This window comes from Chaetura pelagica, unplaced genomic scaffold (assembly GCF_000747805.2).
Source record: "Chaetura pelagica isolate M959 unplaced genomic scaffold, ChaPel_1.0 scaffold249, whole genome shotgun sequence".
NCBI classification, from domain to species: domain Eukaryota; kingdom Metazoa; phylum Chordata; class Aves; order Apodiformes; family Apodidae; genus Chaetura; species Chaetura pelagica.
In genome coordinates this window covers 1,748,776-1,762,681 of record NW_009954538.1, presented here as the reverse complement: position 1 = coordinate 1,762,681, position 13,906 = coordinate 1,748,776, and the positions used below count along the sequence as shown (strand labels likewise).

The window sequence follows — 13,906 nt, the reverse complement described above, 5'->3', positions numbered from 1 at the left end:
CCCCCCCTGCCCCTGCACACCCAGCCCCTTTGGAGCTGCCCCAGAACCTTCCTAAGCTTTCAACTACTCACAGAGATACAGTTTCTCTGTAGAGGTACAGAATCTATATGTACATACGGTTGCTTTTTGCTGTTTCATTTCTCTCTTGGGATTGTGATTTCCCTCCTCTCTGCTCCCTGGGAAGTGTGAGGTCCAACACAGCTTCTCTTTCCTCTGCAGATCAAAATGCTGACAGACAGAAAGCGGGAGCTGGAGCATCGGCTCAGCGCCATGATGGAGGAGAACGACCTGCTGCAGGGCACCGTGGAGGAGCTGCAGGACCGAGTCCTCATCCTGGAGAGACAAAGCCATGACAAGGACCTACAGGTGAGGAGGCAGTGGTGGGAAAGAGAGGGGAAATGCAGTAAAAGACACGGTTTTGGGGAAAATTGACCAGGAAGAGAACTGGGAGACAAAACAACTAGAAGAATAAAATAGCTCATGTAAGCATGGGAGGAAGGAAGGTCCTGGGTATTCCCTGTAGGAACAGATAACAGGAGCCACCATGAGGCATCTTGATAACAAACTGCAGCTTGGGAGAGAGATCTGAGTAGGACAGGATGCTGGGGAAATATGAGAAATGTAAAAGGAAGCAGAGAACTCTGGTTACAGTTTATTCTACTATTTTTTTTCATAGTAGAATTGGCTTCAGAAGGCACTTCATTAGAACCCACTGTGCCAGAGGGCAGTAACTGGCCTTATGCCTCTCACTGCTCAGATGGTTTCCCAAAAAAGCCTCAAGGTGTTTGCAGCTGTGTGTCAGCAAACATCCCTTCCCAGAGAACAAGCTGGCACCTCTGTAGCTTCAGGCATCTTAGTAGAGACCAAGACTTTTTCCATTTCTCTTCTGTGGGTTGACAACCCCTGGATACCCAACTGAACAGCCCTGAATATTTTTTCCTTTAAAAAATTTTCACTATTAATATTATTATAATACTATTTTTTATTAATATTTATTTTATCACTATTGTAGGAATATAGTACTAAATATTTGTACTATTACTTATTATATTTATACTTTTCTATGTGTATAGATTTTTTTTAAACATGTCTGAATTACTTTTCTTTCTGTATTCACTTCCTGCTGTGTTGCTTTCAGCAATTTTTTTTACCTGAGTCCCAGCTTCTTCACAATGTTCCTCAATTTAGTGCTGACTAACCTGCTATTTTTATCTTTCAGGATATTCTGGAGCCTAAACAATGTGTAATGACATTTGGAGATTATTATGGTCCAATAAATAGCAATACCAGCCAAGTGTACTTACCTCTTGGCTGGAAACCCTCTTTTGTGACATCAGTTCCTCCCTCTCAGCTCCTTCACAAATCCAGAGATTCATCCAGTTCATATCACCTCTACTAATATATTTTTTTTTTCCTGCTTCCTTGACAAATTCCTTTACTTTCTTTTCAAGCTGCACCAAAGCCAACTGGAGCTCCAGGAGGTGAGGCTGTCCTACCGGCAGCTGCAGGGGAAGGTAGAAGAGCTCAGTGAGGAGAGGAGTCTGCAAAATGTCAACACAACAAGCACATCCCTGCTATCTGAGATAGAGCAGAGCATGGAGGCAGAAGAGCTGGAACAAGAACGAGAACAGGTACTTGCCCTCCAGCCCCTGGGAAAGCCCATGGACCTCTGTGATCAGAGGGAGAGGGAGTTTAATTCATTTGATTGGGATTTGGAGTCAGAAAACTGGGGTTGTGGTCCGAGCTCTGGTAATCAACACCCTTTTAACCATATGAAAGTAAATCTCTGCATTCATTTCAAAACCAACATAGCAAGCTAGACAAATATTTGTGAGACCTAGCAATCACATGCCTCACTTCACCATGGAAGAAGGATCTCCATGGCCTTGATGTCCCAGGCTAATGTCAGGCTTTCTCATTCCAGCTGAGGCTGCAGCTCTGGGAAGCATATTGCCAAGTGAGGTATCTCTGCTCCCACCTCAGAGGAAACGACAGTGCAGACTCAGCAGTCTCTACAGATTCCTCCATGGATGAGTCTTCAGAAACCTCATCAGCCAAAGATGTCCCAGCTGGCAGCCTACGGGCAGCTCTCAGTGAGCTGAAAAGACTGATACAAAATGTGCTGGATGGGGCAGACTCCACGGTAAGTTGGTGGCACAGGAAGACACATTCACGCTTTCTTCCTCCTTGTTTCATACCCTCCATCCCAAACCAGTCTCCACTCAATGCAATTGCCTTTTTTAAAGTGAAATCTGAGCAAGAGGTTTCTCTCCCGCTCTCAGAGCTCTCGACGCAGTGACGACGACACCTTGGAGGAACAGATCAGGAGAACAAGCGAGGACTCGCGGGCCCTGAGGGAATTAATGGAGGGAGAACGGGGGAAACTGAGGCAGAGTTTGGAGGAGCTGCAGCGACTGCACAGCCAGGTTAGCAATTACCACACTTTACATGTGGTCTTGTAAACACCAGTGTTCATCCTCCAAGACTTCCATAGAAGAGATCAACAGGATAAATAACCAAGGAGGATCTAGGCCAAAAGCAGTTATGGTTGGATGAGGGAGACTGTGTTAAACCCAGTACAGAGCCTTTATGCATTTAGGATCAGTTTTTGACCAGTTGTCTGAGGCCCATCCCAGGCAACATCTCAAGCAACCAAATTTCCTTTAAACCTTCCTCCCAATCTGCTTTTCAGCCAACCTGTATCACTTAAAATCTTCTCAGCAGAAGACCCCCAAAGTACAAGGCTGCTTGATATGGGGTACTGGAAACACAGAGGCATCCAGTCTGACCCATCTTGCTTGCACTGAGCCCTTGTAAACGGTATATGCAACTGCTGGAAGGACAAAACAGTGCTGCTCTACTGTGCATGGCACAAGGTTCTCCCCCTTCTACAGGAGCATCATAAAACCCTCATAAATGCACACCTAGAGAATTGTCATCATGGGCAGCCTGGCACCAGGCAGCATCCCAGGGCCAACAGGGACTGGCTAAGACAAACTCAACAGCAGCAAATGATCCTACCCCAAAAGCAACACTGCACCCAAAGCACAGGATCACCCTGTATCTGCACTGAATGTTGCATCATCTGTGTCTCAGGTCCTATGCCAAAAGCAACAAACAGAGACATGCCCTCAAGGAGGTGCTCTGCAATCCCCATCTCTATGGGACAAATCTCCAAGTGCTGGAAGGGATCTGGAGGCTGCAGCAGAAGCGGTCTATACTGCAGCTGTTTGTGCTGCACCCACTGCATTGGAGCAGGGAATGGAATTAATGCCCTTGGCTGGTCTTGCCAGCAGTGCTGTATTGCCCTTTCACCGTATCCCTTTGGAGAAAACACCTTTCTCTTCAGAAAGTCAGCAAAACCTGGGGTCTGGCAGCCTTGTGTAGGGCTATGGGAGCTCCTACCATTGGCCAAAGAAAAAAGAGTGAGAGCATCAGTAAATTCCCCTGGCAGCGGTGGCTGCATGTGTACAAGGATGGGAAGTAGTCTTGCTGACAAAGCAGCTGATGAGAGACAGACTGCAGCAAGGGAGCAGCCCTGGCACCCGTCCTTCCCCAAGGACTGCTCTTTTCAGCAGTGCAGCCACCACAAGAGACAACTTTGAGGGTCAAGACTTCAGCTCCCAGTTAGACATGAGCCCAGATGCTCCTAATGCTGTTCCACAGTCCTGTGCACCACCCAGAGGTCCCCCTTGCCCTTAAAGACACCTGAGATGGAGGAGACAAGAGTTGGATCACTGCAACTTGGAGCAACTGCTAGAGGCTTATTCAGATTGTGAGTGACCATCTGTATGCCCACCTGCTTGTCTGGATGCAGCAACTCCTTACACACAGGGCCTTGACAGGACACCAGGAGGGAGCAGCACGTTGTTCTTTCCTGTGGCTGGTCTCCCTAAACTCTCCAGCCAGGAAGAAACAAGAGGACTCACCCTGGACTGCGAGTCTGGAGCCCTATCACTACTAAAGCTCTGAAAATGCAGGGAGCAAAAGGAAGACTACAGTTCTCCTACTTTCCTCTCACACCTTTGTGTTATATGGAGAAGGATGGGGCATAACTATAAATGCAGCAGACATTGCTCTTGAAGAAGCACTCCAGCCTCAAACAGCAAGTACATTTCCCACAGCTTTTGCCCATAATCCAGCCTCACACTTGTTCAAGGTTAATAATTATTTTCAGCTCCCATAGAAGAGATGACCTTGTCTTCAGCTGAGTGTTAAAAAAAATCAATGCATGTGGAAATCTGGTCCATCTCTGCATCCCTCTCTGCTGCCTCTGGTATTGATACAACAAAAGGAGAATTCCTCCTAAACAGCTTTTGGGACCTCATAGCACCACACACATTCATCGCTCCTGGGGAGCTGGTTGAGACAGCCTTGCCTCTGTCTACACTGGGAAGTGGTTTCACACCTTCTGCCTGGTCTCCTTCCTCCTTCTGTGGCATCTCATTCTTACCTGAAACACAGACAAAAACAGTTGAAAACCCCAAACCTAACCCCCAACAAAGGTTTTTTTGGGGCTCTTGACCTACTGTCCCCTGAATTTTAGCAGAAGTGCTCAGCAGCTTTCACAGAGCTCCCACTAGTGCCCTCCATCACATCAGGGCTCTGAGGTGCATCCCAGGCTAGGCTGTGGGAAGACACAGCTAGGGCAGAGCTGCCCCTTTCCTGGCAGCCCCAGCACACAGCAGGGGCACACTGGCCCCCTCCCCCCCGTCAAACCAGCCATGGCAAAGCCTCACATGCCACTGATGTGATGAGCCCTTTTTGACTGTCTGCCCTCTATTTAAGGACTTCTTTGAGGACTCAGGTACTACTGAGCTGCATTTAGAGAAAGGAGGTGGGTCAAACACTGGCAGGGTTTCCAGGTGGTGGAGCAGCATAACAGAGCATGTGTGTATGTCCCAGACAAAGAAATTAAACATGTATGAAATATTGCAAAGCTGTGCTAATGCAATCCTTGCATGATTTCACACCTTATTAACTCTCTGCACAGGACCAAAACATCACATAATTTCTCAGACTATTTAAGACTCTGCACATATTTTAAAGTCTAATTAAAATTGTAAGATGTGCCAGTAACACCTTCCATGGCATGAAAGGGAATTTTCACATCCTTTGTCTTCAGCTTCATACACTTCAAGAGACATAACACCCTCAAAAAAAAATTATTTTAAAAAAATGTTATTTACTCCTAAGTTATGTTTGCAATAATGTAACCCTGGAAAGATGAAAATACAACAGCACTTCAAGAGACATAACACCCTCAAAAAAAATTATTTAAAAAAAATGTTATTTGCTCCAAAGTTATGTTTGCAATAATGTAACCCTGGATAGATGAAAATACAACAAACAGACTCAGAGGATACATGCACCAGGAAAAACATTTTGAGAGGGGGAATTTCAGTGCTGATCCCATCGTGGGTTTAAAGCCATTGCAAAAGCAAAGTCACAGGCAGGTCTTGCCCTGCACAGCTTTCAGTGCCATTGCTCCATGTTACTACTGAGGCCATGCTGGTGACTCATCCTGCTCAGACCAGCACTGTTAGCATCCCAAAGTTCAGCTGGCACATTTCATGGTGGGTTGCACCAGCACCAACAGCCCCCTCCCAGCAGATGCAGTTTCTCCTACAAGCAGGGGGAGCCTCCAAGTTGGCCCATGTGGTTTTTTTCTCCCCCCACTCATGATGAATGTGTCTGAGCAGCTTTGGGTTTCACACCTTCCTTCTGCCCACAGGTCACGCTGCTGAGCGTGGAGATGACAACGCTGAAGGAGGAGCGGGACCGGCTGCGAGGTGCTGCTGAAGACAAGGAGACAAGTGAACAGCTCCTGCAAGCCATCAGGGACAGAGATGAGGCCATTGCCAAGTAAGTGTTGTGAACAGCCAAAGCCAGGCTGGGTGAGTGGTTATGGGGCACTTTAGCAGGAGATGCCTCCAGGGTGGGGTTTTTCTTCCCACCCTCCACAAATTTCACTAGCTGTTACAAAGTGATGGAGGGAGTATCAGTTTTGCTGGCATTGCTTGCATTGCTGCCAGGAGCTTGGGAGGAGATGCTGACTTCCAGAGCTGCACTGTGGCAGGATTTGGGGCATTTAGGAGGATATTGTGAACCATGTTTTTGCCATTTCTAGTGCTGGGCTGAGTCAGCACACAGAATTCCTTGGGTTTTTTTTACATGACCCAATCATCTATGCTGCTCAGTCATCTATGCTAGTCTCCTGGGTAGCCAGCCCACCAAATTCCCATTGCTGTTCTCTGTAACACCTACATCTGTTGGCAAAAACCAGGAGCATCCCAGCTGCACTGCCAGGTGCAGAGAGGTGGTTCTGACATTTCCAGTTCGTGTGGGTAGCTGGTTCTGCTGTGGCTATGGCAACGTGCTGCCGCCACAATCAGTCCCCCAGCAAGATGGCGAGCCTCACAACAAAAAAAGCTATTTAAGGTGCTCCAACTCACAGCCAAGAGTGGAAGGGTACAGCTTCTCCACGGTGGTTAATGACCCTGTTGGGACAAAGTACTAATATTTCTGGCTAACTGTGCTGCACAGCAGCAGGAACCCAGAGAAAAGGGGACATGACAAGGGTGCACGGGTGAGTGGCGGGTGATTAATGAGCAGAAAGAAGACAAAAGCGTCTTGTTGCTAGAAATGAAAGTGTCCCACCACAGACTGAGAGGGCTGCTCCAGGGCACTTAGCTGCCTCAGAGGCTGGTGATGTGCTTCCCACCTCACACCTCAAGGGTTAAGTCACCCCTTCCCCCACCTCCCCAAAAAAAAAGTCCTAACTCTGAACAGAAATAAAATCACAGCCTGAGGCAGACATCTGGCATGGAAAATTTTTAGCTTGAAGCTGAAGTCTGGCAACATGGGAAGCAATAGGAAAATAGGATCCTATAATGGGAAGTGTTAAGCAACCGTTACCTGGAATATAAACACAGATTCCCAAATTGCTCTTCTACAGGGGAGCACAAGGGAGCTATTAGGAGGCAATGAATTAGCTACAGTTAATAAGATGCAATTATTTCTCCTGAAAATGTTTGCAAGGGAAGATGGTTCCCAGCAAGTCATGCTGTGGTTTCCTATCACACAGCAGTTAATTGAATACTGAAGGTTTGTGCTCACCTGTGTGCTCTCAGCACGGTGAGCAGCATTTCCCAGCTTGGACACCTTAGGAAATTGCTCCTTGCTAGAGGACACCACCTTTCCACTATCAGCTGGAGCATCTCAGCCACTGAGCATTCAGGGCCTATTGGGCAACCTTGGGCATGGTGTCACAAGCCCACTGGCCACCAAATGCCAAGAAACACAGCAGGGTGTTCCCATAGGCTGGCACAACTCCACTGAAATTGGAAGCTTTCCTTAAAGCACAGTATGTCATTCAGACAATTTTAACAGTTTGTCATTCTTAAAATGCATATGCTGTGATAACTTTCTTCCTTTTGTCCAAGTCTCATCTATAGAAACTCAGAGTTGTAGTCTTTGAGAGGGGGTTTTTTTGTTTGCTTTATATTGCAACTAATTGATCAAGTGATCACAGACAAATCAATTGGGTTTTAGAATGTACCATTTCATTTCCAATACATTAGTAAACAGAAGAAAAGGAAAATATATTTATATTTAGATTCTACCTTGTTTTAGATCTCCATTTCTAATGGCAGCTCCTGCACATTATCCAGGCACACAGTATTATCTTGCACAGCAATGTATCTGCATGTCTTTTTCTATTCTTCATGTCTGCTTACCAGAAATCTGCTGGATTTTTAGTAAAGAAGTCTCCAGTTCTGTCCCATTCTTCAAATTAGTAGATTGTCCAGAATACAATGGAGATGAACAGCTTAGGATCTGGGGACTTGCCAGGGAGAGACTTCTCAAGGATGTGTTTTACACTTCCATTAAAAAAAGGAAAAAAGTCACATACCCCAATTTCTCACTGTCCCCCCAGGAAGAATGCAGTGGAGGTGGAGCTGGCCAAGTGCAAGATCGACATGATGTCCCTCAACAGCCAGCTGCTGGATGCCATCCAGCAGAAGGTGAACCTCTCACAGCAGCTGGAGGCCTGGCAGGTGAGCAGCCCCCCATCACCACAGGGCAGGGTCTGGGTGGCATATGGCCCTGGAGGCCCCTTTGGGTGACTTTGCCCCCCTCCTTGTGGTTTTGCTGTGCTCTCAAGTCCAAGCATCCATAGATAAAAGCCTTTGCTTTTGGCTCTGCAGCAGTCAGTGATGCTGCAGTGGTCAGGGGGTGAAACACACCCCTCCCTACTCACAGCCTTTCAGCTGCTAATTAATTATAAAGGAATACCTATTTAAAATGGGGAAACAAATTGTATCTCATGGCTGCATGCATGGGTAACATACACTTTGTAGAGTAACCTGTTGCAGCATGGGAAGGGAAGGTGTCTGTGTGAGAGATGTCCCTGGGCAGGCACAGCCTGGGGGACGTGTGGGCACAGCATGTACTTGTATTTCTATAACGGAGCAGAAAGGTGGGAAGCAGAGAGGTTGTGGTGATTGTTTTGTGGTATAGCTGCACTGTTTTCATCAACTCAGAAGATCCAGCAAGATGGAGAAGCTAAAATCACCAAGGTAAAAAAACCCAAACCCACAGCAGTTCAGTGGCTGCCCTGAAGATGCTCTACTGGGGACAGTGGGGAAATCCCACATGAAGGCAGAGAGCCCTTGAGGGCAGACGAAGCTGTCTCCTCCCAGAAACTAGCACTGAGAGAGGGCTACTCTAATAGAAAATAAGATGATACAAGAGAAAAATTCTGGGCCAATTATAGCAATTTGTTGCAGACGATGCAAGATCCTGACTCTACTAGCAACCAGCCTGACCAGTAGAAACCTCTCCCGTACAACCTTGCTCCTGTTTCAACTCCACTGTGTTTTCGTTTCTCTTTTTTTTTTTTTCTTTATTTCCTTTTTCTTTTTTTTTTTTTCTTTTTCTTTTCTTTCTCCTGCTTACAGTTTGCTTCCTCAGGGCTTTTTACTATCTGGCTCCTTTGGTTTCTGATCTAGTGGCCTTTCTCAGTTCCTGTACCAACAGCTTTAGTCGTACACCCCTCCTGCCTTTGAGGTGAGCTCCCTGCATCCTCCCCAAGCACCTGCCATCCCTCACCTGCTCCTTTCGCTGCCACCATCACCCATAACTGTCTCTGTCATCTGGCAAGAGGAGCTGGGCGGGGGGGCCCTCCATCACACACACCCCACCCCAGCATCAGGCACAAGGAACAGAATCCTATAGCCCATGTGAGGCTCTACCCCACAGGTCACCACAGGGAAAGCCAGGCTGAGGCACACATCCCATTAATCCTCTGCATTCAACATATTATCTGGAAAATTTCTTGAAATACAGACTGGGATTTTACTTCTCAGCCTCATTATCTAGTAAGTGATATTCAGTGCTCTGCATATTCTGTTTCAGTTTGGTATAAATTACAATTGGTATTTAGTGCTGGAATATCCCCAACTTAGGGGTTTAACAACAGGCATTTGCTTTCTCACTTCACACTATGTCATCCAATTGGAGCAATCCTAGTCCTGCTCCCATCAGCTCTCTGAGATGAGGATCAGGCCAGAAGGCTGTCTCCCAGCACACTGACCTAAGATGTTATTACACAGTAGCCAAATAGTTTCCAAGCAGGTGATGGCCCCAGAAGAGAAGTTCAACCACAAAGGTACAAAACAAATCAGGTGATACAGGTATTTTGGGGACTATTTTGCAAAGCTGAATGCTTCTGATAAAATGGAATGAGAGTCTCTATTTTAGCTAGGCATAAATGGAGGCTTTAATCTGGTAAAATTTTGCTTACATACTTCTAGTCCAGAGTCTACCAAAGACCATCAACTAGATTACAGTTTTCTGTAAGAACTTCACCATAGAGTTGATAAAATATTCCACAAGCAACATCCCTCACTCCTGAGCCTAGCACAGGATGTGGAGGTGCACCTTGCCCCCATGCCAAATCTGACCCCCAATCTTATCTAGTTGAGGGCAGGGGGATATTACTGGGGGCAAACTCTGAAGCCAAGAGGGCTGCTGCTCTGAAATGAGAGCTCAGTGGCTTCAGTACACTAGTGACAGTGGCAACGTTAGGTTAGACAATGCTGCAATGCCAGCAGAGAGCTGCAGCCTGCATGGCCACAGCCATCATCCTCTGAGGTCTCCCTGAGCAGCTTCAACCCTCACCTCATGCAAGGGAGCCCAGCTGCAGCTCACAAGGAAGATACGACCCACCTCCTTCAGCCTCACCCCCTCTGCAAAGAGCAGAAACTCCTGGTCAGAGCACCAAGAGCATGCCAGGACCATGTTATCCAGCTTTATGGGACTGATTTATTAGACAGGTCTCGTATCACTAGTATTTGCCCTCCCTATGTGTCCACAGACACTCCTGTGCCCCAGTGCTGGGGCAGGGACCACAGCTCAGCCTTGCTGTGTACATCTCCTCCAAATCTCCACAGCCAAGAGCTGTGCTCCCTGAGTGACACATTGGACAGACAGGGACCTGAATACAGTGCACTCTCAATAGTGCATACTGTGTTTTTATTCTTATATATATATTTTTATATAAAAACATTGTAACTTCAATACACAGATGATTTATTCATAATTTATTCACCTAAGAGGTAAATCATAGTCTTGAGGCAGTAGACAAAAATTTTCACTAGTATGCATTCTAAAAAATGCAATTCCAGTAAAAGGAATAATTTTGACTATGTTTCATTATCTCAAAGCTAAATCCATGGGCTGAAATTTGTATGGTTATTCCTGATCTGAACTAGTTAGTTCCTGCCTGATCTGACCAACACGGATGCAGAAGAACTTTATAGGCATATATTAAAGCTACTTATATATATATTTTTATATATATATATATATATAAATCATACTCATCTCTTGTTCTGTGGTTAACCAAGGACACAGATCTTCCACGCTGGAGCCTTAGTCCCTACCTCATTTGCTAGCAGAAGTGCCTTCAATATCCAAGTGCTGTAAATTTTCACGTGACAGCTTCAACTCTGGAAACCTGTTTAACCTTAATGCAGCTGTTTACCTTAACCTCTTCAATTGTCCCCTCTGCCTTTCCCCTTTCCAGCCCTGCTCCAAAAAGACCCAAAGCTTCCTCAGTCCACGTAGTTCTTGCACCCTCCTGCTCCCCCAGGGAAAGTCCCTATACTAAATTTGGGTCCAGGCCATGGCTATTAATCCTTTTCTCTGCAGAAAATGCTGCAACAAGAGTTGAGCCATTGTTTAAGTTTCCAGTCCAAGTTGGCTGGTTTTATTCCACATCAAGCTACAGAGCAGCTGGGGCACTGGGCAGTGAAAGCACCATCCTTTCCATCTCAGTGCTACCCTGATGGGCTGTCCTGCATGAAGTGCTAAATGAACAGCACTTCCACCACTACAGCCCATCTAGGATATTCTTGTTCTCACCAAATAGTGCCCTCAGTGCTAAGCAGGGACCAAACCACTGGAGAATGGCTGATGTCTCCTCCGGAGCTAATTTGCGTACAAACATTTTCACTAAGCAGTGTTTAAATATGTAATTATAGCAGAAATAACTGATCTGAAGGTTTAAAATTTGTAGAATGGATAGCCAGGTTTTCAAGGAACACATTAGCATGTCATTAGCAACAACAGAACTGACTAATTATTTTGTGTAGAGCAATTTCACTGTCCTGCAAAAAACAGATTAAACCAGAGCATTTCTGGTACATCTAAAAAACCAAAGTGCAGCTGTTCATGCCAAGTTGTCAGAGAGCTCCTACCACTCTGCCAGCACTAGGAGAAGGAGTGGGTCTGAGGGACAAGCCACATCTCTCTCTGGTAAGTCTGGTACAGAACCCATGTGGGTTCTGGTAGGCCCATGCCTGGCCTCAGCCCCTTGGCTCCCAACAGCACCTTCCCTGAGGAAGTCCCACTAACTGGCTGTGCAGGCAGCTCTGTCATGCCTACCTGCCTGCTCCACATGGCAAGCACATAGACGTGCTCAGGACAGACATCCTTACTTTTTCTGACATTTTCTTTCAGCTGCAATTTGTTCTTTTTTATTTATTTCTCCCCCCAAAGGGGACATCTGCAACCTGCAGCCAGCAGAGAAACATAGTTTAGAGGTGTCACCAAGTCCCAGGCAGATATGGTGCCCCTCTGCAAGACCTCCTGAGCAATTTATCCCTCAGAACTGTATGATTTACTTCCTCACTCACTAAAAAGCCTCACAGCAGCAAGCAAGGCTGAGCCTGCTGCCAGGTGGGGAGCTAGACCTGTCCCCACTCATCATCCCTCCGCCATCTCATCACAGCACGTTGCGCACCCATTTCATCTGCATCCCTGCATGAGCTGCCTTTGAGCACCAGCTGCTACTAACAACCCTCTCTTCTCCCTCTGCTGCAGGATGACATGCACAGGGTCATTGACCAGCAGCTGATGGACAAGCACCCAAAGGAATGGAGCCAGCTTGCTTATTCCTTCTCCAGTGGCTACAGCACGAAGCGGAACGCCAGACCCTCCCCCGTGATCAGGCCGGAGCAGCAGGGGGACGAGCCCGTTGGGGCAGAAGGGAACCGTCTCTTTTCCTTTTTCAAGAAAAATTGATTTGAAAAAGAGAAACCTCTCCAACAATTCCTGCTTCAAGATGTGGTGTGAAGCTGCTGCCCAGCTTGCTGATGGACCCAACTCTGATCCACTAAGAATAAGAGAAGGGGGCAAAGGAGTTAACCCTTGAGACTCTGCACTATTTACACCGCACCTGGTCTGAACCAAATGTTTACATGAATTGGGAGATTTGCAAATTGACAATATGATATTAATAGAAAGAAACTTTTCTTATTCTTTAAGTGAAGTGATAAACTTCAGGGTATATTTTAGGAGCTTTGACACAGTCCAGTTTCTGCTGTGAAGAAAAATCTGATTGTCTTAAAAGCATTCCCATGCTGGAGAAGGAAATAAGCAGCCCCAAGACAAAGCAGCACAGGGGACCTGGAACTGCCATCACAGAGGGAAGAGGAGGGCTGACTGCAAGAGAAGAGAGGGGAGTCACTTACCACCCTCCAGTCCTGGCAGCTGTGATATCCTTCATTCATCCCACTGAGACTGCAGTTACTCTGGCCCCACCATTGCCATGTTTTGACAAGTGTAGCTTTCTTCGTGGTGGAAGCTGAGTCCCTACTGCAGATCCTGCCTGGGTACCATATCCCCTGCAGTTCTAGGTAGCTGTTCACCCCTCCTTGGGAATCCAGGCTCCTCACAGATAAGGCAGTTGTTAAGACTGCTGACGTTACTGTCTTCTCTAGCTCCCTCCTGTTACAGAAGAGTTGCAGCATCTGTAGTTACACAGAATGTTAGGGATTTCTCCAAAAGAAACTGACTATCTACAACAGATTACAAACTGGATAGAAGTTGTGGATGTCAGTCCTGGGGCACCTACTGTCCCTCCAAGGGCAGTTGTGGCACTTCAGCAAGTCACATGCCTTTCTGCAAAGCCACATACACCTCCCAGAGTAACCTATCAATTTAACCAAATAGATCCCAAAAAGCCTAACTAATAATTCACCGAAAGCCTACCCATAATGACGTCAGTAGCTCTTTGAGGCTAGGTTGGCAGACTTGATCCTCAGAAAGCATGCAGGAATCTACCAAAGGGAATTAAGTTGTCTACAAAGCTCTGAAAGGCTGCAGCTTAGTCTGCCTCACACAGTACCATTAGCTATGGTGAGTATTTGTTCCATTTACTGGGGATCATTTACTACTCAGCCCCTTGGTGAGCAGGTAGCCAAATGTACTCTTGACTGAAGATGATCAGAGCCTGCTTTGCTGTAAGCATGACCTGATCAGTGAGAAGGAACTTAGCATACTGGGTGTGTGCACAGAGCAGTGCTGGAAATCCTGCAATGCTAATAGGGACCTTCCC

The 13,906-nt window shown here is 46.6% G+C and overlaps 1 protein-coding gene across 1 annotated transcript in view; it reads left to right on the top strand.

Annotated features, from left to right (window-relative positions):
- Positions 1 to 12,591, top strand: part of CCDC64 (coiled-coil domain containing 64) — a 43,158-nt gene extending 30,567 nt beyond the window's left edge. Inside the window, exons 5-11 of the mRNA XM_010004871.1 lie at positions 220 to 366; positions 1,452 to 1,631; positions 1,925 to 2,143; positions 2,283 to 2,426; positions 5,735 to 5,865; positions 7,940 to 8,060; positions 12,391 to 12,591. Coding sequence (XP_010003173.1) covers positions 220 to 366; positions 1,452 to 1,631; positions 1,925 to 2,143; positions 2,283 to 2,426; positions 5,735 to 5,865; positions 7,940 to 8,060; positions 12,391 to 12,591 — 1,143 coding nt within the window. The remainder of the gene's footprint in view (positions 1 to 219; positions 367 to 1,451; positions 1,632 to 1,924; positions 2,144 to 2,282; positions 2,427 to 5,734; positions 5,866 to 7,939; positions 8,061 to 12,390) is intronic.
- Positions 12,592 to 13,906: the final 1,315 nt, after the last annotated feature.